Genomic DNA, 24,505 nt, shown 5'->3' with positions numbered 1-24,505 from the left:
TCTTCCTGAACAGCGAAACAAGGCCTTTGTCTGGACACATTGGACGCCCAGCGTTTGCAGAAGATCCGCGAGCTAGAGACCGTAGAAGTGAAACAAGAGGTTGAAAAAGAGGTTGTTCACCAGAAGCCCGTTTTCCTGACACCGCTCAACAATCTGGATCACTTAAAAGAAGGCGAACACGCACATTTAGAATGCCGCGTCGAACCCATCAACGATCCAAATCTGAAGATAGAATGGTAATTAATTAAAATCGATTATTTTAGACTTAATCGTTTACTTCATGATTATACACATACGTAAATTGGTTGATTTGATTGGAAAATAGGTTCGTAAATGGAGTCGCTGTCAGAACTGGTCATCGCTTCCGCAAAACTCACGATTTCGGCTATGTGGCACTTGATATTCTTTACACATACTCTGAAGACTCTGGCACTTACATGTGCAAAGCTACGAACTTGGCTGGCGAAGCTGTCAACACTTGTACCATCAAAGTGGGCTGTAAGTATTTTGTTATTTCAGTCCTGTTTATTAATATACGAGGAAGTTAACAATCAAGTATTCTAGACCTACGAGTATGTTTTACAAAATACTATAAAAAGACTGAATTTTGAAGAGGAATAGATAAATTTCTTATTCTTTTCTGTCAAAAAGTTTGAATCCTTTCTATAAGCATGGTATAAATACTGCATTACGAATAGTTGAATCATAATATAGTAGGAATTTTATTAATCAGGTTACTTGGAAGCTGGATACTAAAAATATTAAAATGAATATTAAAGTAAGATATCAAATAAATCGTTATCTCTACCTATTTTTATAATGCATCACCTGAAACTTCGGTCTTTACATAGAAATCAATATTAAAGTAAAATGTTGATCTATCCATTATACGGTAAAATCGTGAATTACATATATAGTCCAGGTGATTTCAACGTGTGGTAAGACACATCGCGACGCGACGCTCGAAGCATTGAAGTCGAAATGTGTTAGAATGTTTCCCGGAATGGATTTATTTGCTTCCTAAATTTTAATGTTTATTCAAGTTTACAAAGAAAACTCATATCCTTGGGCTCGTATTTCGTAAAATATATTACTAGTACTAGATAACAAATTACCAGATTATTCGAATTTAATTTCGAATGCAAACATATACATTCAGAGGGATGACTTTAGGTAAATTATTTACCTACGTAAACAGATAAGTCTGATGAACAAAATCTTACATAATAGTACCCATCTGATTAATAAAAAATTGACTAGAAGAGAAATCCGATTTTTCTGTTAAACCAAGAAGTATTAAAAATTATACAGTGTGTCTATGTATAAGTTCGGACATACGCAGGGTGTCAATTCTATAACAAATTTCCAACAAAAAATTACTCTTAGACATTTTCTTTGTGTCGCCTTATTCTCGAGTATTTTCACTTTTAATATGTCTATGTATAAGTTCGGACATACACAGGGTGTCAATTCTATAACAAATTTCCAAAAAAAAATTACTCTTAGACATTTTCTTTGTGTCGCCTTATTCTCGAGTATTTTCACTTTTAATATGTTTTCTGCGTTTTCGACTTGACACTCTTTAAACAGCCATAACTCCACCAAACTGCAGTGCAAACTTAAAATTCAGTATACCATTCGAAAGAGCGTTAAATTTACCACTCCCCTGATGTTAAACTAAAATTTATCACGTAGATTTAAGAAGTGAAAAATTATGTCAAACTTTACATTGTGAAAATTTAATAAAATTTGACTTTTTCTGTATTTATTTGTCGGTTTCAAAGACATAGTTGTTTGGCCGGCACTCTTCAGGAAAAACTTTCTCGTAGTCTCAGCTTTTGAAGGGTATTGTCAAAAAAAAATTGTGCGGTGGTATTTTAGGAAGAAAATGACGTTTAAATTCAGAAAAGCATTCATAATGCCTGTCTCCTAAATCAAAGCTTATCAGTTCTCCTGCGCCGAAAACATCGATTTTTTGCTTTGTGAAATCGTGTTCCAATCTTCATATCATTTATCGGTACACCGAGGTTGATTTTGATTAAATAGTGTCTAATAACAAAAAAACTATGAATACATGTTCAAAAACAATTATTATTCACCTCGCACTCAGGCTCTACACACGGCTGGGAGAGGCTTGAGGTGTCAAAAAATCGTTTTTTTTTTCATAATTGGGGAGGCCCGGGAGTGTCACTAAAAAATACATCAAACCCGATGTCAAATTAATTTTAAAGTGACAAGTCGATTTTCGTTGAAAAATATCGATTTTCAGCTAAAAACCCACGCTCTTCTGCATGTACACGTAATTTTCTCCCGAAAATATCACGGTACAATTTTTTTTAACAATACTCTTCAAAAGCTGAGACTTCGAGGAAGTTTTTCCAGAAGAGTGCCCGTCAAACAACTATGTCTTTGAAAACGAAACACGAATACAGAAAAAGTCCAATTTTTTGAAATTTTCACAATATAAAGTTTAACCTAATTTTTCACTTGTTAAATCTACGTGATAAATTTTGGTTTGGCATCAGGGAGTTGAAAAATTTAACGCTCTTTCGAATGGTATTCTTACTTTCAAGTTTGTACTGTAATTTGGTGAAGTTATGACCGTTTAAAGAGTGTCAAGTTGCAAACGCATAAAAAATATTAAAAGTGAGAATACTCGAGAATAAGGCGACACAAAGAAAATGTCTAAGAGTAATGTTTTGTTGGAAATTTGTTGTAGAATTGACACCCTGCGTATGTCCGAACTTATACGTAGACACCCTGTATAGATTTCACAACATCTTTCATTTTTCTAAATTACTTGCATTCTGACTACCTCACAATTATCAAACAAAATCTTTACTAACTCTGAAATTTAATACAATTATTAGCAAAAAAACACAAACATTACCCTCCTCCTCGTTTCCAACCCCTGAAACCCCCCCAAAGAATAAATAAGGATGAGCTGTATCACGAGAAAAGAATTTACTCCAAACCACCTCTTCGACGAGAAAATTTGTCGAGCATGAAGCCCAGATTTGGATCGTTTTCATTGACAACTTGTAGATGCACCGATCAATTCACGGAACCTCGTAAAATGTACGAAGAATACATTGACAAAAAACATCGGTGCAAAACAGTGACTGATCGATATTGTAAAACATATCCTAGAAATGAAATTCATTTTGCGACGAGAAGAAAATCTGAATTAAATTTCGATAACTATAAGCATTATAACGAGAGGGATAAGTTGAGAAATACTTATCAGAATCCAAAGTGCCATGATATTGGTCGGCGTGTAACGTTTCAAGGTTTAGAAGAGAGGCCATATTGTACTCAACAGCTGAGAAGTAATAGAACGAAGCGATATTCGTTATACTCATAACGAGAAAGCCGACGGTGAATCTCGATGGATATAGCTCATGACCACTACTAACCAGTAATTTATAGATCCTTCGATTCATTTAACTGCATCGTATGAGTGAAACAAATAAATGTTTATTTACCGAGTAATTTTTCTTTGCAGCTCGACGCAGTATTCTCCTAGACACCCAACATCCCGATGGACTCGAAAAGATCCGCGAACTCGAGGCCCAAGGACATCCTGCCCGTTTAGAAGTCGAAGAACCTCCTGTGACGCCACCAAGATTTGTCACCGAGCTCAGAGTAAGAATATCTTAACGTTACATCTTAATTTAATTTATATACCAGCTAACAATAATCCCTAAAAACTGGCTAAAAAATTTGCCTTCATTGAATTTTCTTCTTTGTGAAGTGAAAGAAAGGTTGTTTATTCTTTGAAACATATATTTTATTGTGAAAGTGTATCATGATAGTCTCCTTTTAAAAAATACATCATTTTATCCTCAAAGATATTTTAAACCTCGTAAAAAAATATTTAAATTTCATGTGAAAAATGCATAACGTCGAACCAAGACCTTTAGAATGATACTTAACTTTTTCACTATAGAATGAATGACATACAATAATTCCTATGTTTTCATCATATATTAGAGTCCCTACTTCACGTGTATCAAAATACAGGGTACACGGGTAATTGATCGATCCGTGTTTTAAATCCGTGTATTTTTAATACACCGGTACCAGGGTATCGAAAAATACGAATATCCATGTACGTACATGTGCATCGAAATATACGGATAGGACATTGACTTTAACATTTATTTTAACTAATAAATAAAGTTTTACAAATTACACTGAAAAATTTATTATGTTATATTTATTCGTCTAATGTTTATATTTTTTTATTTATTTGTTTTATTGCTTATCAATTTTTTTCAAAATTAATAAGCATCATTATTTTAGAATAAAAGCTTTTTTTTACATAAAAGTTTGTATGTAAAACTAACTGGATACTGTACCCGTATATTTCGATGTATGCTTCCTGTGTATTTCGATGCACGTGTACGTACCTGGATATCCGTGTATTTCGATACCCGGGTACCCGTGTATTTACATATCTGGGTGCCAGCGTATTTCAATACTTGTGTATTAAAAATGTTTCTAAAACTGAAATAAAAATTCTTTTTAATTGAAAGTAAAATTTTATACGAAATGAATATAGGAAAAACTTTCAGATAATTGGTTGCTACATGGTTGAATAAATATATGTTAAAATAATAGAAATTAAATGCGAATAGAATTAGTTACAGTAGTCACGTTTCTTAATTTTGTTCACCTCTCTTCAGGGTACCACCGAAGTATACGAAGGTCAAACAGCCCACTTCGAGTGCCAAGTTGAACCTCTCCATGATGCCAACTTGAGAATCGAGTTCTTCCACAATGGCAAGCCCCTACCATCGGCTTCTCGGTTCCACGTTACGTTTGACTTCGGATACGTGGCTTTGGACATCGGTCACGCAGTCCCTGAAGACGCTGGACAATATTCTGTACGAGCGATCAACGCTCTCGGGCAATGCGTCTCTTCGATCGAGCTGAGAGTTATCCCCAGAGACAACATCATTCTGGACTCTCAGCGTCCCGAAGGAATGGACAAAATCCGCGAACTCGAGGCCCAGCAGCCTTGGAAGAGACCTGAAGTACCAGAACCCCAAACCAGACAACGACCTGTCTTCACTCAACCATTGCAGAACATTGACGCCATCCCCGAGGGACAAACTGCTCACTTTGAGTGCAGGTTGATACCTGTAGGCGATCCCACGTTGAAGGTTGAGTGGTTCAGAAATGAAGTTCCGTTGGAAACCAGTAAGTCTTCATACATGACAATAGTATTGAATCTTTCCAAACCGGAAGATCACAGACTCATTTCGGTTTAAATAAAGGTAACTCTTTAATGAAGACTGCTAAAGGTTAGATTACCTGAGCTGTATCGATAAAATAAGTAGTATACGAGACTTTGATCTGTCTGTTGGCTTCTTCGAACTGAGAAACGAGATTTTACGTGATCCCTCCTACTTTTCAGGCTCACGAATAACCAAGGTCCACGATTTCGGATACGTGTCACTGGATATTAATCATGTACGAGGGGACGACGAGGGTGTCTACATGTGTCGTGCTACTAACCCTCTTGGCGAAGCAGTCACAACAGCCTCGATGAGAATCAAGAGTCAGTATCCCTGTTTACGTTGTTGCTTCGTCTAAAAATGAAATTTACTAATTATTGACTAATAATTGTCTCTTCCTGTTTAGGCAAAGCCAGCATACAACTAGAGACCCAGCATCCAGAAGCTCAGCGTAGAATCGCCCAGCTCGAAGCTGACAAACCAAGTCGACCCGAAGAACCAGACAAAGTTTTCGACAAACCCATATTCACGCAGTTATTAACTGGACCTTCAGAACTTTGGGAAGGTCAGATGGCTAGATACGAATGCAGAGTCGTCCCTGTTGGCGACCCCAGCTTGAGGTTCGAGTGGTACATAAACGGAGTTGAGCTTAAGATGGGTAAGTACCACAAAAAAGAATGAATATAGTTTATTCCATTTTCTATATAAATATTGCATTATATAATGGAATGTATTACTATATAAATATAATATATCATATATACCATATATTTCTATATAAATATAATATTTTATACATACTATATATTTTTATATAAATATTATATTAATACAACTGACAACAATGACATTAAGGGGCTTTACAATTTTATTTTTGGACAACGAAAGTGGTATAGAATACATACATACAGTCAGTTCCATTAGTATTCGTACGTTTTATGTCCATTGAACAAATTTGTCTAAATTAAATGACAGGTGTGACGTTTTTAAACAAATTTTTCATTATAAATATGTACATGAATAAACTTTACACGTGTATATATTTATAAAGAAAAATTGATTTGGAAACACAACATTTATCATTTAATTTAGACAAATTTTTTCAATGAACATTGAAGGTACGAATATTTATGGGACTGACTGTACGTATATCTGATTTTATTTATTTGAAATAAATGTATATAAGATTACAATTAAACGAAGCTGATAGACGTATTTTACTATAAAAAAATAAAATCCCAATCCATTTTACAAAACCCTTAATCTAAAGTGGATCATCTAGTATACGTTTTAAATTCACATATCAGAATCCTTACCACTTTTGTTCTCAAATTAACACGAACCATTTCCACAGGTTCTCGTTTCCACGTAAATCACGATTTCGGTTACGTAACCTTGGATATCCTGAAGGTAATAACAGAAGATTCCGGTGTGTACACCTGCAAAGCGATCAACAAATCCGGGGAAGCAGTTTCCTCGATATCTCTGAAGGTCAAAGCACGCTCGGCCATCGATGCTGACAGTCTTCAGCCCGACGCGTGGCAGAAGATCCAACTGAAGGAAGCTGAGATGAACAAAGTCCCTGAAATGTTTGTCGACACGACCCCGCAACAAGCTCCAGTTTTCACGAAGCATCTGGAGAGCTACGACAAGCTCGTCGAAGGTCAACACGTCTACTTGGAGGCTCAAGTCGAGCCAAGAGCGGATCCAAACCTCCGCGTGGAGTGGTTCAAGAACGGAGTACCGCTTCAAACTGGAACCAGACTTCGTAGCACCTTCGATTTCGGTCTTGTGACGTTGTCCATCAATGGTTTAAGGCCTGACGATTCAGCAATTTACACCTGCAAGGCGACCAATCTGCTGGGAGAAGCTGTATCCACCTGCAGCTTGAAGATCGTCGATCGTCACTGGTTACTCGGTGACACTCTTCATCCCGATGCTCTTCCAAAGATCGATGCTCTGGAACAGCCTCACGTCACATCCGCCGAACAACCGGAACCAACATACGAAGAACCAGTCTTCATCACCCACCTCAACAACGTCGAGTGCGTCGAAGGTGACAATGTCCACTTCGAATGCAACGTAGAACCATCGAAAGACCCGACCATGAAGATCGAGTGGTTCATCAATGGAAAACCACTTCCAACCGGTGCCAGGTTCAAATCAACCTACGATTTTGGTTACGTTGCTTTGGACATCAACCACGCTTACGAGGAAGACTCTGGAGTGGTCATTGTCAAGGCTACCAACTCCAAGGGCTCTGCACAGACATCAGGTACATTGAAGTGCATCAGCAAACAGAGTATCTATTTGCAGACTCAGCATCCTCAAGGCGAAGCTGGTCTGGAGAAAGTCAAGGAGGCGGAAGATGCTTATCTGTCCAAATATAGAAGACCAGAGGATGGCCCTGAACACGAATATCCTAAACCAATCTGGACAGTTCCGCTGCAACCAGAGTTCAAACTAGGCGAATCCGAGCCGTTGCATCTAGAAGGCCAGGTAGAACCGAAAGAGGATCCCAACTTGAAGATCGAGTGGTACTTCAATGGCAAAGCCTTGGAGCACGGATCTCGTTTCAAGATGACCAGCGATTTCGGATTCGTCACCCTGGATCTGACAGACGTCTACGAACGCGACTCTGGAATTTACACCTGCAAGGCCTACAACAAGGCAGGGGAAGCATTCACCTCGACGACGATTTACTGCTCGACCAAGGAGAACATCATCGAAAGGTCGCAACATCCAAAGGGCAAGGAGGGTCTGGAAGCCATCCAAGACCTCGAAGAGTCCCTGAAACGGCAGGAAGGTGGTCCGCCCGAGAGCGAGGAAGGTCATCCTCCAGTGTTCACGTCCCAATTCGAGAATCTGACGAACCTGTCCGAGGGTGAGATCGCCCACTTCGAAGCCTCCCTTACGCCAACCGGTGACCAAACCATGGTCGTCGAATGGTTCTACAACGGGAAGCCATTGGACGCTAGCCATCGCACGAGGACTGTCTATGCTTTCGGCATGGTCGTCCTGGAAGTCCTTGGAACGAAGATCGAGGACTCCGGCACCTACTCTTGCCGTGCCACGAACAAATGGGGCCAAGCTGAGATCAGCGTGGAACTGGAATGCGTGGACAAGTCCAAGGGACAGAAACCTAAGTTCACTACGCAGATCCAATCATTGGAGGGCCTCAAGGACGGCCAGTCGGCCCACTTCGAGTGCACCCTTATTCCAGTTGGAGATCCTCACATGAAAGTGGAGTGGTTCCACAACGGACAGCCCTTGAGGCACTCTTCCAGGTTCAAGATGGTGTCCGACTTTGGGTTCGTCGTGATGGACATCGCTGGAGTGATGGCACACGACACTGGAGAATACGTGTGCAAGGCCAGTAATAAATATGGCGAAGATTACACGAAGGCAACCATTAAATGCTTCGGAAAGAGCGGAGTCTACCTAGATTCCTTACAACCGGATTCTCTAGCTAGAATTCGCGAATTGGAGAGCCTTGGAGGGGAACAACCAACCACTCCAACAACCCCGGTCACCGAACCACCTAAATTCATCACCCAAATCGCTGACATCACTAAATTGGTTGAAGGACAGTCGGCTCACTTCGAAGCTAGACTCACGCCGGTGACCGATCCAGATTTGAAGGTCGAGTGGTATTATAACGGCAAGAAGCTTCCTCACGGACATCGATACAGAACCTTCCACGATTTTGGCATAGTCATCTTGGACATACTGTACTGTTACGAAGAGAACTCTGGAGTCTACGAGTGCAGAGCCTATAACAAGTATGGAGAAGACTCGACAAAGGCATCGTTGAAGTGCTACTCCAAGTCCAGCCTTATTTTGGAATCTCAACTTCCAAAGGGAATGGAGGGTGGTCTGGAGAAGATACAGACACTGGAAGATTCGATGATTCGAACGAAAGACGAGAAGGTTGTTGAAGAGCGTGGAAAGGCTCCAGTGTTCACCGTGCCACTGAGCAACATCGATGGCCTTCGGGAAGGAGAAAGCGCACACTTTGAAGCTAGACTTACACCTACTGACGATCCAAAATTAAAGGTAATGGTACTGAGTTGGAAAAGTTGTTTGATTTTGATTAGGAACATTTTAAACATTCGGTAAAGCCCTTCCTGTTTGAGCTCTTAGAGGAAACGAGATCCAGTTGGACGAAGCATTCACTTACTTAGTATAGTGATGGTGCATACTTAATCATATATTGTCTGAAAAGTCAATAACTTTATTTAAATTCAAAGTTTTAAATTAAAAATGAAGTTATTTGGAAGGACTTGGGTTTAATTTATCGATATTTGAATACAACTGTCTTATAAATAATATTTATTTTTATCTTTTGTGTATAAAAATAAAATATTCAATATTAAAAATAAAATTGCTTGGCAGGGTTTTAATCGAATTTATTGACTTTGAATAGAAATCTCTTATAAAAGATACGCATTAGTAATATATCTACATACAATATAAAAGTAGAACATTTAGAAGTAAAAATTAGATTGTTTGAAGGCATTTGAATTTAGTTTATTGTATGAAGAATGTATTTGGGAAGAAGTTTCTAGTAAATAATATATATTCAAATATTTAAATAAGAATAGAATATTTTTAATTCAAAATTCAATTGCTTAGAGGAGGCATCTCTATTCAATTTGTTGTTTTTAAATATTTATATAAAAAGAAGTATCCTATAAATAATCTATATGTAAATATTTTGTACACAAATTATAATTCTATTTATTAAATTTGCAGGTCGAATGGTTCTGGAATGGAAAACCATTGCGTACCGGCTCACGTTTCCGCACCTTCTGCGACTTCGGCTTTGTTATCCTTGAAATATCGCCAATTTACCCAGAAGATTCAGGAGAGTACAGCTGCAGAGCAACGAACGAATACGGCGAGGCAGTGACAACCTGCACCATGAAGTGTACCGGAAAACGCAGCATAATTCTAGAATCCCAGCTGCCTAAGGGAATGGAAAGCACTATCGACAAGATCGCTGAGTTAGAAGGTCTCGGAAACGAGCCAAGCGCAGCTACTCCGGAGGACGACACCGGAAAACCACCGGAATTCATCACGACACCATCCGATTTGACTTTAACCGAGAACTCTCTGGCCCACTTCGAGTGCAGATTGACGCCCATCAATGACTCCAGCATGAGAGTGGAGTGGTTCCACAATGGAAAGCCTCTGCTCGCTGGAACCAGGATCAAGACCATCCACGACTTCGGTTTTGTCATCCTCGAAGTCGCCAACTGCTACCAACGCGATTCTGGTCTCTACACCTGCAAAGCAACGAACCGTCACGGCGAAGCCACCGTGTCCTGCAAGCTGCAGGTCCGTGGACGTCAAGGAATCATCCTTGAGCCCCAGTTGCCTACCAACTTCAAGACCGGAACGGAGAGCATCCAGAAGTTGGAGGAGGCTTTGTACAAGAGGGACGAGTTGCTCACCGAAGAAGAGACACCTAACCCACCTAAATTCACCGTGGAATTGAAGGACATCGAGGTGGAGGAAGGAGCGTCAAGTCACTTTGACTGCAGAGTCGAGCCCGTGGGCGATCCTACGATGCGTATCGATTGGTTCCATAACGGACGATCCTTCGCCACGGGCTCGCGAGTCCACCAGATCAACGATTTCGGATTCATTTCTTTGGACATGTCGTACACTTATGCCAGGGACAGCGGCGAGTATGTTTGCAGAGCAACGAACAAATGGGGTTCTGCTACCACAAAAGCAAGCATCACATGCAAATGTATGTACCAAGTTAGAGAGTATTAGGGTACTGAAATAAATCGTAAAGGAGAGGTCCCATCTATGTGACGAACGTGCTCGAGCAATAAATTGTCCGTGATCGCCGGATTTTGTTCGAAAACACGTTCCTACTAGCGAGCAAAAGGTCGGTAAATGCGACGACGAACGGTTGGAAGCACTTGAAAGGTTCTATTTTTACGAGCGGTTGGGACTCGACCCATGCCCCAAGGTTCGCGAGCACGGGGACTATTCCACGCGAGCGTGGATCGAACGCTCAAAAAAATCGACCCTTTCGAGTGGTTCGAAGCGAGACCCCCAATACTCCTTTTGACCGAGACCGGCAATTCATCGGTTCACAGCTCGTACGGACACCACCAATTTTGCCATTAAGAAATATAAATACCAACCTCCGCAATTTTTATCAGATCTTTGTAGAGGCAACTTCAATTGGTTCCTGATGCTTCTGCGATCAAAATGATATCTCACGTCGCGTAAATCGGACTATTTTTAACGAAATTATATGCAAAATCTGATTGCATAATTGGAAATGTATTTCGTTAAAAATAGTTCGATTTTCGTGATGTGACATATTATTTTGATCGTAGAAGTATCAGGAATCGATTGAAGTTACTTCCGCAAAGTTCTGATAAAAATTGTCGAGGTTGGTATTTTCAATTCTTTATGGCGGCGGCGACAGCGATAATGGTGCGTGGCCTTTTTCGGGATTCCGTGCTCGTTTGGGTGTTTGTGGCTCGCTGTGCTAGCTCGCTTGGATCCTTCAGACCCTTCTGCGCGACGAGTTGACACTTTCAAGTGGACGTTGCTCGTGCTCGCCGCCCAAACTTACATACGTGGGACCTCTTCTTTAGGAATATTATTCTAGCTGGCTTCGTTAGATACCTTGAGATAAGACTTATGCACTTTTGAAATTTATTTGAGATATTATCAAAGGAAATTGTTATCAAGATTCCTTAAAATTCATTCTTCTCGTTGCATATTATACATTATTTTGAAGAAAATAACGAAATAAAATTAACTACTTAAAAGAAATTATTTCAAACAGTTATCTTGTATTTTTATATGAATTCATAAATCTATTGTTCGTGAACAGAAATGACAAAAATACTACTTTTGATTTTCTATATGTAATGGGACTTATCGCGAAAACAATTGCACAGAATCAACCAATATTTTTTTACAAATAAACAAACCTTCATTAAAATATCAGCTGTTAATATATGTAATGATAATACAATTTAAAATAAAGTTGGCTGGTTAAATATACAACTAATCATTTTAACGGCAGAGATACGACATTGTTAATTAATAATCGCGAACGTTTGGATATTTCAGCCAAGAAAACGATAGACTTCGATTCTCAGCTACCGTCAGGCATGAGCGGTGAGAAACTAAAGGAGTTAGAACGTGGACCAGTGAGCGAACCACCTGCTCAAGAGCCACCTCGTCAACCACCGCGATTCGTCACGCATATTCAATCAGCAACGGTCGACGAGTCTGAACCAGTTAGGTTCGAGTGCCGCGTGGAACCCAAAGACGATCCAAATTTACGTATCGAGTGGTACAGGAATGGCAAGTTGATCCCATGTGGGCACAGATACAGAACAACCTACGATATGGGATTTGTGTCTATGGACATCTTGTACGTCTACCCTGAAGATTCGGGAGAATACGTTTGCAAGGCCATCAATGATCTTGGAGAAGACACCACCAGGGCATCAGTTTCATGCAAAAGTAAGTTATCAATCTTACGAGTCTCTATATCCACGATGTGAGTTAAACTCTAGAAAGTATTAAGGGTGTAGTTTTTCTTAACCCAGTTTCGAAGCATATTATTTTTTACAGCCATAGTACTTGACATAAACTTTTGAAATTTGGTACATTTATATTTTATACATACGTTTACACGATTCTCCAAAATTTTCAAACGACTTTCTCCATTTCTTTACAAGTTTCGTAAAACATTAAAATAAAATCTACTGTTTTTTCGAAGTCGGTTATATTTTCTCTCCAAAAATTATTTTATTTTATTCTTTTCAGTGGCAATCTATAATCAATAGGTTTCATACAATAACAATAGTTATGAGTAGACTGCGGATCTTTATGCATTTATAGGAAATTTAAATGTGTAAGAAACTACAAAATGCAAACAATATGAAAGAATATAAAAAAGATTAAAAGTAAAGTTCATGTTACAATATTTGCAAAATAAAATAAATTCCTATTTAAGTTCAATTTTTGTAGGCACGCCCGCGAAGATTTTATTTTGCATAAAGATCCGCAGTCTAGTTACGAGCAATAATGTTGGAGCTCCTTGAAAGGGGTGGTTCGGAAGTGATTATCCAAAACAGAAGAATACCCTCTTAAACTTTCGTGTTCAAACAACCTAACAGTGGAATAAACAGTTATAACACTAGCATTTTGAATCTTTTTAAATATAACTTGGTAAATATATTTTATAGACCTCAAGCAAGAAGAATATTAACCCCAAAAGATCTGTTGTTTAGCCCAGAAAGAATGACTAGCCTCTTAAATATAATCTATCATTTTTTTATTTGTTTCATAGAACTACCCAGTATCATCCTGCAAAATCAAGTGCCAAAGGGTATGAAGAAGTCGGAAGCGTTGATGCAGATGGAAGCAACTATCAAGAAATATACCTCGGAGGTTCACCTGACCGAGGACGACCTCTACGACGCGGACAAGAAACAACCACCTCGTTTCGTCACCCAGATTCAAGACCAAACCGAGCTCGTTGAAATGAACAGCTCGAAGTTCGAGTGCCAGCTGGCGCCAGTTGGCGATCCAAACATGAAAGTCGAATGGTTCTTCAACGGCAAACCTCTGCCGCACAAGAACAGATTCACGCCTATCTACGATTTCGGCTACGTGGCGATGAACTTCGGTTGGGTGTACCCTGAAGATAGTGGGGAGTACCTCTGCAGGGCCACGAATCTTTACGGAATGGATGAAACGCGAGCGGTGATTCGAACGGCTGGAAAGCCTGGTATCATTTACGAGTCGCAGCTGCCGAAGGGCATGAAAAGTATCGAGAAGATCAGGGAGATGGAAGCTGCTTGGCAAATGTAAGAAATTTGATACTTAAGAGAAGTTATAAATTCTTATAGAGCAATTATACTTGTGAAGAATAAATACCTAGATTGCTGGATAAAGTCTTACTAGATCAAGTTTTCGTATAGATGTATAGAAATGTGGGGCATACTCGAATATTTATTTGAGAGTCACTATTCCGGCGATTGTTTTGAAATTTATCATGTATATTTATTGACTATCGAGAAATATCTGTAAATTTTCTAGCGATAATACAGTTGACGGTTTTTTTTAGAAAATAATTATTGAGGAAAGGTCGAAAGACCTGTACTATCCAATTTCAGATTATTGTCCTGCAGATAGAGTCCTAAAAATTGAACAATTTAAATATTTATTAGCCGTCATCATAACATTTTCACATGGAAACTAACGCAGCATTGACAAGATTTCTGTTTAATTATTAATTAAGTTAAACATATAATCCATCTATTCTTTAGTCGAAGATAAATTGACCTCACTTTATCAACTAAAGGATGTATTGTAAATTCTAAGTAGCTTCACATTAAGTATATTAGACTATACCGGTTTTTCACTTCCGTAACGTTTGTTTGATATACAGAGTACCTGAGGAAGAGGGCGAAGAGGAGAAGGTTCGGGCTCCTCCAACATTCGTGAGCAAACCGGAGCCCGTAACTGTCGAAGAGGGTGATTGTTCCAGATTCTGCTGTCGTGTCACTGGTCATCCTAGACCACGTGTCATGTGGATCATCAATGGGCACACGGTGGTGAACGTAAGCTTCTATTTAAATTCCTTTTGGTTAAAAGATACAACTTTATGGGAGCCAAGAATCGACTATAAAGAATTTCTTTAATTTGTTCAACTATACTTATAACACAATTTTGAGAACTGATGCACTACTTGTAGGGTTAACCACATTTCTAATTTTCGCTGATCCTAAAACAGAATTGTAGGAGTGAAAACATTTTAGTTAACATCTCTACCCCAATATGAGATGTAGAAAATATGTTACAATTTCTAGTTCTTTCTAATACCGCAATGAATGATTTTGAGACCGATTTACTTTTCTCGACAAATTATTAGGTTTAGATTAAACGATAATTCGAAAAAGCTAAATTGTCGAGAGAAGAAATCCACCCGGCCCGGCCTGGGTCAAGGGTTGCCGGGGCTCTAAAGAATAAAGATTGAATTTGTATAAAATAAAGATTTAGGGCGCCAGTCGATTTTACAGCAAATCGCCAAACGGAACAGGAGACTCACTCAGGGTGGGTCAGTTGGATGAGCCGTGAGAGGTAAAGTGAGAGAAAGGATAGAATAAAATTGTGATAAGGAATAGAATAAAGAAGTATACTTCAGGTAAAATTAAATCTTCTGACTTACAGTGTTTGTCGATGAGTTACGGCTATCTATTACGGCTCGCACAGCGTTCGGTATGGCCTCTTACTTGTCAATACACTTATATAAATATCGAACTAAATTAATGTGATAATAATATGGAACTAAATTAAGGGGCTTGGAACATCAAAAAAAGGAAAAAAAAAAACACTTTTTTGTTTATTTTTTTATTAATATAAAACGATTCTGAACAATTCTACGCAAAAAAAAATTGAATTTGGAGCACTAAAAGTGGTAAACTAAATTTTTTTTCACGACACGAACTTAGTAAAAAGAACGCGATAAAACTGTAAAAAATATAAGGAAATACAACTGAAAAGTTTTCAGTTGTATTTCCTTATATTTTTTACAGTTGTATCGCGTTCTTTTTTCTAAGTTCGTGTCGTTGAACTTTTTTTTGCGAGAAAAAAAAATTTTGTGAAAAAAAAATTCCATTTTTTTTTTTAAATTTTGTTTACCACTTTCAGTGCTCCAAATTAATTTTTTTTTGCGTAGAATTGTTCAGAATCGTTTTATATTAATAAAAAAAATAAACAAAAAAGTTTTTTTTTTCTTCATTTTTTGATGTTCCAAGCCCCTTAATATAATATAAGATTTAATAATGAAATGAATAAAAAGTCAGCACTCGCTAAGACGACTTTCCAATATCGATCTCAGAACAACGTTCAATACGTGATCCCGGAACCACCCGGAACAGAGTGCCGGGAATCAAACGCGATCGCACGTGCTTGCCGCTAGGTTTCCCTGCCGGCCCTTTTGGCAATTACTGTGCCTATCGCAGCGATTTCATTGAAAAGGGGAGGGGGAGGAGGGGAGTGACGGGGCTTTTCGAACGTTGATGCCCTCCTGTTACAATTTAAAAAACAATTTTTTTCAAGAAACATCATTCAAAATAAAAATGTAGTTAACCATGTTTTACGAAAACAGTTTAGAGCAATTTTATTTCAACGCAATATCTTAAGTTCTAAAACTCCAAGTAGATATAAAAAGAAAAATCAAAATTTTTATTATTTGTAAACAGGCGTTTTGCAGAAGTTTTTCCTTCAAATTATTATCTCTATTATTTATACGAGGTTATTTTCAAGACGTTTTGCAAGAGTTATTCCTTTGCCATCGTATTGAACATAAAACTGTTTTCTTAGGGATCGAGGTACAAGTTAACCTATGACGGCATGTACCATCTGGACATCCCCAAAACTAGACAATACGACCATGGGAAAGTCGAGATCATCGCTAGGAGTTCGGTCGGTGAGACACGCACGGAAACGACATTGACCGTGAAACCAAGGAGCGATGATTATCGCGGGGTGCTGAAGAACTCACCAAGACGTAAGTTCATCCACGAACAGAGGCTCCCTTACATTAACGTGTCTTTGCATTCTTTGTGTTTCTCGAACGTGAGAATATTGCTTTTCGATATGTGCTACTCTTTCCTATTCGATTCTTCGAATTTCTATATATAAATACCAGCAATGTAAATCATAGTATTGAATTACAGTAATGAGTGTCCACTTTTCATGAAGTGAAATTAATTTTTGTTGCCACAAAGAATGCAGGCACATACAGACAGGGGTTGAAAAGGTTCCAAAAGTAACTGTTTCAAATTGTTATAGAAATATTCTGACTCGAAGAGTTATATGAAGTTTGAAATTTATTTCATCCGTGCGCAGATATAAATTAATTTCACATGTAATAGAGAATACATTACTTATGCGATGAAACAATAATTGAATTATGCAAGATGACAGTTGTACAAACGGTAACCAAGTTTGATTATAATATAATAAATAATTGATGCACTGTTGATTTAATATTGAAAATCAATCGAAATTAACATATTTTTAGAAACTTACAGAACTGTATAACTACAATCGTTCTATTATCATTTCGATTCTTATAACTGTTTCGAGATATCAACAACTGTTTTCAACCCCTGCATACAGAAAACAAATGATAATCCGCCAATATCGAACAACGGCACAATAATACCACACGAGAGAAAAAAGAAAGAATGAAAGACGCGGTTGTTCGACTTCAATAGCGATCAACATGCGTGAAATACGATCGCAATTGAATGATAAGTGACAACCGGAACACAGTACATAAGATATCGATACGACACATACATTCCATTCGAGTACAGAAAAACACTCGAAACCATTATTCGAACACCAGCCCTAGTTCCCTGTCCTTTCTCCTCCAAAACGAATGTTACGAAAGGATTCGAAAGACTCACCTCATCCTCGAGCACCCCGAGCAGCTTCTTCTTCTTCTTCTTCTTCTTCTTCTTCGGGGTATGGGATTTCGACGGGCATATTCGAGCAATGTCGTCTAAAGTCAAAGGTATCGGCTACTTCGTTTCACAAACCGGCATTCAGGTATGGAATAAACCACCGAGAAAGCACTCGTTCTTTAGATTATTTGTTCATCATTGTTTTTTCATTTTTTTGTTGTCCGAATGTTACCAGATCAGCACGGAGAAAAATATTTCGACCACCACGACAATTTTTCTTTGACAAAGACGAATTCATTCATTGATACGCGACAGGCACAGCGTTTCAAACTTATTGGTTAAATATTTTCCTCCGTACTATGAGATCTCTGTTGCACTGGAGAAAACGGGTTTATTGCTCATATTGATATTGTTCTTAATATTTTTTTTAAGAATAATTCATACCCGCTGCTTATCAATTGCATTCCATCATGACTTTATTTTATGTATTGTTTCCGCATGCAACCATCAATCGCGTCATTGATAATCTTGGGGCGTCATTAGCCGAGCAGAGTCCGTATTTCTCAGAGTGCTATCTATGTCGTGACAGTATCGACGTTATTTACACATAATCCTCGTCGCGTGGCGAATTTCTTATTAATAGAAAATATATGTCCCTTGTCACCCACGTTATCCTGTCGTGTTTCGTGAAGCAGAGACTCCGTTTAAAGAATCCAACATCTATTTTGGTAAAATAATTAAAAATTGAATTTTGATAAGTGCGAATAGTACTGAATCTCTGAATACGATCACGAACCCTTGAAATGTTAGAAATTACAGACCTTCCCCTGATGATGTGTTCAATAAAGAATGTGTCTACGAGATAGTGTTAACCACGTGCTCTGACGTGAATTGTTCAGATGTCCACCTCTGTCTCCGGTAGTCTGGTTTTCGGGCATCCTGTTTCTCCCGCAGGAGACGTCGATATGTGTTGCATCGCCAACGAAGTACTGTGTCGTATTTCCCCGTGGTTCTAGAAAAATCTCTTTTAGCGAAGATGCGACGTTCACTTGATACTAATGCTTGTTTGTTAAAACTGATAAATCAGAGATAGTACGTGTTGCGGGTTAATAAAATGATTCTACTGCAGTGAATGCTGTATAGTTTATAGCAAGATTAACGAAAAGGATGATTCCTCGTTCAAAACTACCATGAAAATATGTTTAAGGTTTTTTCTTTTTTTTTTTGAGATATTAGATTGAAAAAGTACGCAAAACTCTAAAGTTTAATTCATTTTTGTTTATTATAGGGGATAGAGGATTAGCTTAGTAAACGTTTTTAAGAAGAATTGAATTCTCTTTAAAATGTATTTAAATCATTTTTTGACATTTTTCCAAGTTTCGAATGTATAGCACAAAAAAAAAGAATACAAGAGATAACCATCATTAGCCATCAATCAAGGTTAAATTAACAAAGAGGTAATTTTTAATATCCGTCTCTGATCATTTTGAAATTTTGCATGCGTGTAGAAAATCGAAAAATATTTGACACTTCTTTTTTATTTTGGGTCGTTTTTATATTTGAGGGTTGAAACCACCCTTCAAATTCATAAGAAGTACTAATGTATACTTGTCTCGATTTTCATGATACTTGGAATACAGAGGTTTTTGAGTGTGCTGATTCTAAATCTGAATTCAAAAAATGGAGATTCAACATGGTGGATCCAATATGGCGGAAGAAAACGTGAAAAGTGACTCGATTTGGATGAAAGTTGATGTTCAAGGGTTTTCAAGTGGTTGATTGTGTTATTACGTTTATCATACTTATAATATGTAAAAAGTGAAACATAGAAAACCACTAGTATCCTCAACAGTTACAATTCTTATTCTATAAAGGGACTAGAGTAGAATTAAAGAATTTTGACGAGGAATATTTCCTTTACTTGCTATCATGTGCGATCTTACTTTGATATTTGAAGGGTTGAATAATATCTTACCCATCTACCTTTATCGAATTCACGTATAAAAATAGTAAATTGTTGTTAGCATCGAGGAACGTCGTATATTCGATCGAGATTGAACGTTTCCGAGCCTAAAAGGTTCACGTTCGTCTGGCATGCGTTGTCGGTTGCGCGGCAACGTGAGAATGGAGCGGTCTAACGTGCCTTTTCTCTAGCGTGGTATGATTATGGGCTGACCCAATACCAATCGGAGCGACAGAACACAGAGCTCGAGAGAGTATTCGACGAGAGACACCACAACGTGTCCCAAGGAATCGAGATCGCCACCGAGCACCTCGGGCAAAAAGTCATGAAAGAACCCGAAACAGAATGGCAGAAGTCTGTCAAAAGCAAGAAGAACGAGGACTATTACAACAAGCTCATGAACCTCGAAGAGGAACAGGTCTTGAAGGAGTCCAGGCTGAGGGAAACCACCCATCAGTTTGCCATTCCTGGCGAGAAGGTTGTCGCTAACTCCATGGCGAAGGGAATGGCCCAAAAGTACGAGGAGACCTTGTGAGTGTAGCTTCACTTTTATTTCTTCTTATTTTCAAATGCCTGAAACATTCATATTCCTTGATGTATTCTTAATTGAGATGAGACTGAATGTTTATATAGTATTTTAAAGGAATACTTCACAATTTTGATATAAACAACACCACAATAATGTTCTTTGAACTGATGCATTAAGTGTAGGTACTAATTGTGCACCTTTATAAATGTGAACTTGCCCTTTATTGATAAAGAAAAACCACATAACTTGTTATCTTCGCTGAGTACATACAGTGGGTGTAGAATGTATTCGTACACCGATCAATTTCCCAAAAAACTTTTCTGTGAAATTGTAGTTTCTTAACTTCTTTTTGTATAATCAATGACATTTTACATACTCTCGGAAATCTCTAAGATAGATGTAGTCCAAACAACATTTGCTAGTTAATATAATTTGTGAAATTAACAAAAAAATGCGAAAAGTGGGTAAAAGTATAGAAGCAATACGTTTTTGTACGATTTTTATGACGAACCATTTACAGTAGAGTTTATAACATAAACACATTAGTTTATTACTCCGAACTAATTAGAAAACATCAAATTTCCAGGAAAGTACTTTCAAAAATGGCTCTAAGAGAGGAATGGAAAAAGATCCCAACCCCCTTCGAATAACTAATAATTTACTTCGTTTAATGCTTAGAAAAGTTACAATAATTATAAAATCAAAAGGAAATCCCACGAAGGAAGAATTACATATTTTTCCTAAAAGTAAATGTAAAGGCACAGGATTAATTTCAGTACCTAATACGTATTTATACTGAGCATTGTGTAATAATGCCACAGAAAAGAAATTTAAAAAGATTAAATAATCTTCGATAGTGCTACCTACGAAATATATGAAATGAATTCACAATATTTAGTAACCAAACCAATCGTTACTCTTCAGGGAAGAAAAGAGAGACGACGAGGAGACGCAGCAAGCAACAACCAAATACGTGAAGAGACCCTTCACAACAGAAGTGGACATCGACGTGGAACGCGCGAAAGCCTCAGGAAAGTATCCTCCAGAGCCGTCGGAGTCCACGGTTCACGGTCGCGAGGTGCACGTGGCCAAGCAGAAGCAGACCCAGAAAGAGGTCAAAGGCGACCTGGAGATCACTCGAAAAATAACCGCCACAGAAACCACCGAGGTGGAACACAAAGCCAAGACCCAAGAGCGCGTTGTTCAGGGCCAGACCAAGCCAGCGAAACCACCAGTCTTCACGAAGAAGATTCAACCTTGCAGAGCATTTGAGCAGGAACAGGCGCGTTTCGAAGTCGAGTTCGACGGCGATCCACTTCCGACCATCAAATGGTACCGCGAGGACTTCCCCATTCAGAACTCGCCAGACCTTCAGATTTACACCTTCAGCACGAAGTCGGTGCTAATCGTTCGACAGGTGTTCATGGAGGATTCGGGTGTTTTCTCCGTGATCGCTGAGAATCGGGGTGGAAAGGCCAAATGCAGTGCTAATCTGGTCGTTGAAGAGCGCAGGAGACAGCCTGGAAGAGGAGGAGTGGTGCCACCGAGTTTCCTGTCGACCATTCAGAGCACCACCGTGACCACTGGACAATTGGCGAGATTTGACGCTAAAGTGACCGGAACCAAGCCTCTGGATGTTTACTGGCTGAAGGTAGTTATTTCCTTGATTAGTTACAATTATTATAGATTCAAGTACTTTGTGTCTTTGCTATCTGTTGCACCATTCTACTCAGAGTTTATATTTTCTCATCATCTTTTATATCTAGGCTTCTTTTATTTATTTTCTCGATGTGTACTTCATTTATTCCCCTCTGATCAGGTACCACTTCCTTTATTACTTCATTTGTTTACCATGATTTATGCTTAATGTCTTATACTCCACTTCAATACTAAATTAACTTTATTCAGATTATTTGCTTCTTTCCTATCTCTGATACCTACATAATATTTTTAATCTGTTTATTCCTCAATTATAGTCATATTTATTTTTCTCTTTTCAAATCCATTAATCCCTTAAGCTATAACCACGTGTGAGACTCGTGGTCGGATATTCGGTCCAAATGTAAACTTCACATTTTAGTCCCAAGCTGTTGGAACTTAAATCGTAGCTTAAAAGGTTAATGTTCTTCAAATTGTTACAATTCACCCCTGATCGTGTAACAACTTAAAAGATAGGTAGACAAAATTTGATCGCACCATTATCGATAACATCAAATAAGTAATAAAGTGTGAAATTTGTGACATTCTAAAAAACAAAATATGTAACAACTTGATGAACACTACTATCATTTTAATTTTCCTTACTACATTTCACACACGTTTCTCTATTCTTGTCATGTACAATGCATTATACACTTCCAATTAATCATTCTATTTGTTTGTGTACGATTACAGAACGGCAAGAAAGTGACAGCAGACATTCGTTACAAGACACTCGAGGAGGACAACACTTATACCTTGCTGATCCTGGAGACAGTGCCGGAAGATTCTGGAAAATACGAGTGCGTCGCATTGAACAGCGCTGGAGAGGCTCGTTGCGACGGCGAATGCACTGTTCGAGGACCTCAATCACCTGCGAAGACGGCGAAACCGACGACGCCTGGCGTCGAAAAGGCTCCTGCGGTTGTAGAGCCGCTGAAAGATCAAACTATCAGAGAGGGAACTTCCGTTGCTTTTGCGTGCAGGATCACTGGAAAACCGGTACCTACGGTCCAATGGAAGAAAGGCGACAAGGTATGAACATATATTCCAGCAAATTGCAACAAATCCCATACACATAGTATATTCATATACAATATTGTTCAGTAACCCGCTTTAAATATTAAATTCAAATATTGAAAATGTTTGGCTTAATTTTTACTACATTTACATGTTTCTACAAGTCGTATAATACTTTCATAAGATGTAAACATTAAGTTAGTATTGCTAAACAACGAAGATAGACACAAAAAATTCGTATATATTTGCAAGTTCATTATCTTATGTCATATACAAAGTATTGCTGATATTTTGATTAATAATATTAAATTTCGATTTCGTATCATTTAAATGAATATGAAACTCAAATGTAAAATTCTATGCAATTTATTTCAACAAGTAAACGTAGTCCTCTCACAAATATTACCATCAACACGAGTAATATTCTAGGTGGCATATATTACATGTTGATTTTTAAAAACGTAATCATTCTATTCATTAATTCATCACTGCAGGTAATCAAACCGTCGAAATACTTCCAAATGCAAAAGGAAGGTGATCTTTGCACCTTGAGGATCTCTGAAGCCTTCCCCGAAGACGAGGGTGTTTACAAATGCATCGCCAAGAACCCAGCTGGCGACGTGACCACATCAGCCAATCTCAGAGTTCTTGGTAAGAATTAACATAAATAAAATTAGAATATTCCTTTAAATATAAAACTACATTCTGTTTGAATCTAGTCTTTAGAAGTAATAATTAAATAGAACATATTTGGTTAACTTTTTAGCACCCTTCAGTAATGTGTACAATGTTTATGAAATATTTATAATCTCTCTCAGTTTTTAGTTCCATTGGCCACACAATTATTTTTCATTTCTAATTTATATTTACAACTTTATACGGTCTTCATTATATATAAAATTCCTCTATATTAAGCAAATTATTTGTAGAAACCTTCAAATATTAGCGATCCTCTTTATGATTTATATTTTTATCATTTATATTTCATTAACATTGTAAATATTATAGAAGTCTTAAGAATTAATCGAAAATGTTCGAATCGGTTTTTATTAGTAAAGATTACATTTAGACGAAATATGACTGGAATAAATTATTAAACTTGTGTATCCAGTTCAACTTTCTAAATCGATCAGTAAATTTGGAATGTTTCTTATCAGCTCCAGACGCAGCCGATGCCCTGCCCAAAGTGACGCCTCTGAAGGATCAGATAGTCCTCGAGGGACAACCAGCTCAATTTAAAACTCAAGTCAGTCCAGCGAAACCAAAGCCAACGATCCAATGGTATCGTGAAGGTGCCCTGATACCCCAGTCGCCTGATTTCCAGGTGAGTCGAAGCTCGAACCATATACGTACATACATGCCCTGTTCGTATATATACTTATACGTATATATACTTTTCTTTTTTTTTTAGAAAAAGTGAAATAGAGTAAAGAATTTATTTGTAGCATATATTTGTTTATTAACTTGTTGCATTGTTTTATTACATGTAACTTTTATTTGATTAAATAGAATCTTGATTTTAATGTACTATATTGTACTAAAAAGAACTACACACGTCAAACTGAAACAATATTATCTT

The 24,505-nt window shown here is 38.0% G+C and overlaps 1 protein-coding gene across 1 annotated transcript in view; it reads left to right on the top strand.

The window, feature by feature from the left end:
• LOC128895073 (titin) overlaps nucleotides 1–24,505 on the top strand; it is a 68,919-nt gene that overhangs the window by 41,459 nt on the left and 2,955 nt on the right. The window contains exons 22-38 of the mRNA XM_054157315.1: nucleotides 14–236; nucleotides 326–498; nucleotides 3,506–3,645; nucleotides 4,689–5,205; nucleotides 5,423–5,566; nucleotides 5,650–5,901; nucleotides 6,598–9,299; nucleotides 9,999–11,001; nucleotides 12,354–12,752; nucleotides 13,585–14,104; nucleotides 14,689–14,860; nucleotides 16,626–16,812; nucleotides 19,871–20,210; nucleotides 21,133–21,859; nucleotides 22,603–22,941; nucleotides 23,421–23,577; nucleotides 24,084–24,250. Of these exons, the coding sequence (XP_054013290.1) occupies nucleotides 14–236; nucleotides 326–498; nucleotides 3,506–3,645; nucleotides 4,689–5,205; nucleotides 5,423–5,566; nucleotides 5,650–5,901; nucleotides 6,598–9,299; nucleotides 9,999–11,001; nucleotides 12,354–12,752; nucleotides 13,585–14,104; nucleotides 14,689–14,860; nucleotides 16,626–16,812; nucleotides 19,871–20,210; nucleotides 21,133–21,859; nucleotides 22,603–22,941; nucleotides 23,421–23,577; nucleotides 24,084–24,250 (8,162 nt within the window). The remainder of the gene's footprint in view (nucleotides 1–13; nucleotides 237–325; nucleotides 499–3,505; nucleotides 3,646–4,688; nucleotides 5,206–5,422; nucleotides 5,567–5,649; nucleotides 5,902–6,597; nucleotides 9,300–9,998; nucleotides 11,002–12,353; nucleotides 12,753–13,584; nucleotides 14,105–14,688; nucleotides 14,861–16,625; nucleotides 16,813–19,870; nucleotides 20,211–21,132; nucleotides 21,860–22,602; nucleotides 22,942–23,420; nucleotides 23,578–24,083; nucleotides 24,251–24,505) is intronic.

The sequence above is a fragment of the Hylaeus anthracinus genome, unplaced genomic scaffold (assembly GCF_026225885.1).
Source record: "Hylaeus anthracinus isolate JK02 unplaced genomic scaffold, UHH_iyHylAnth1.0_haploid 4, whole genome shotgun sequence".
In the NCBI taxonomy this organism is placed as follows: Eukaryota; Metazoa; Arthropoda; class Insecta; order Hymenoptera; family Colletidae; genus Hylaeus; species Hylaeus anthracinus.
The sequence above is the reverse complement of the archived record's forward strand: the minus strand, read 5'-3'. Positions and strand labels throughout refer to the sequence as shown.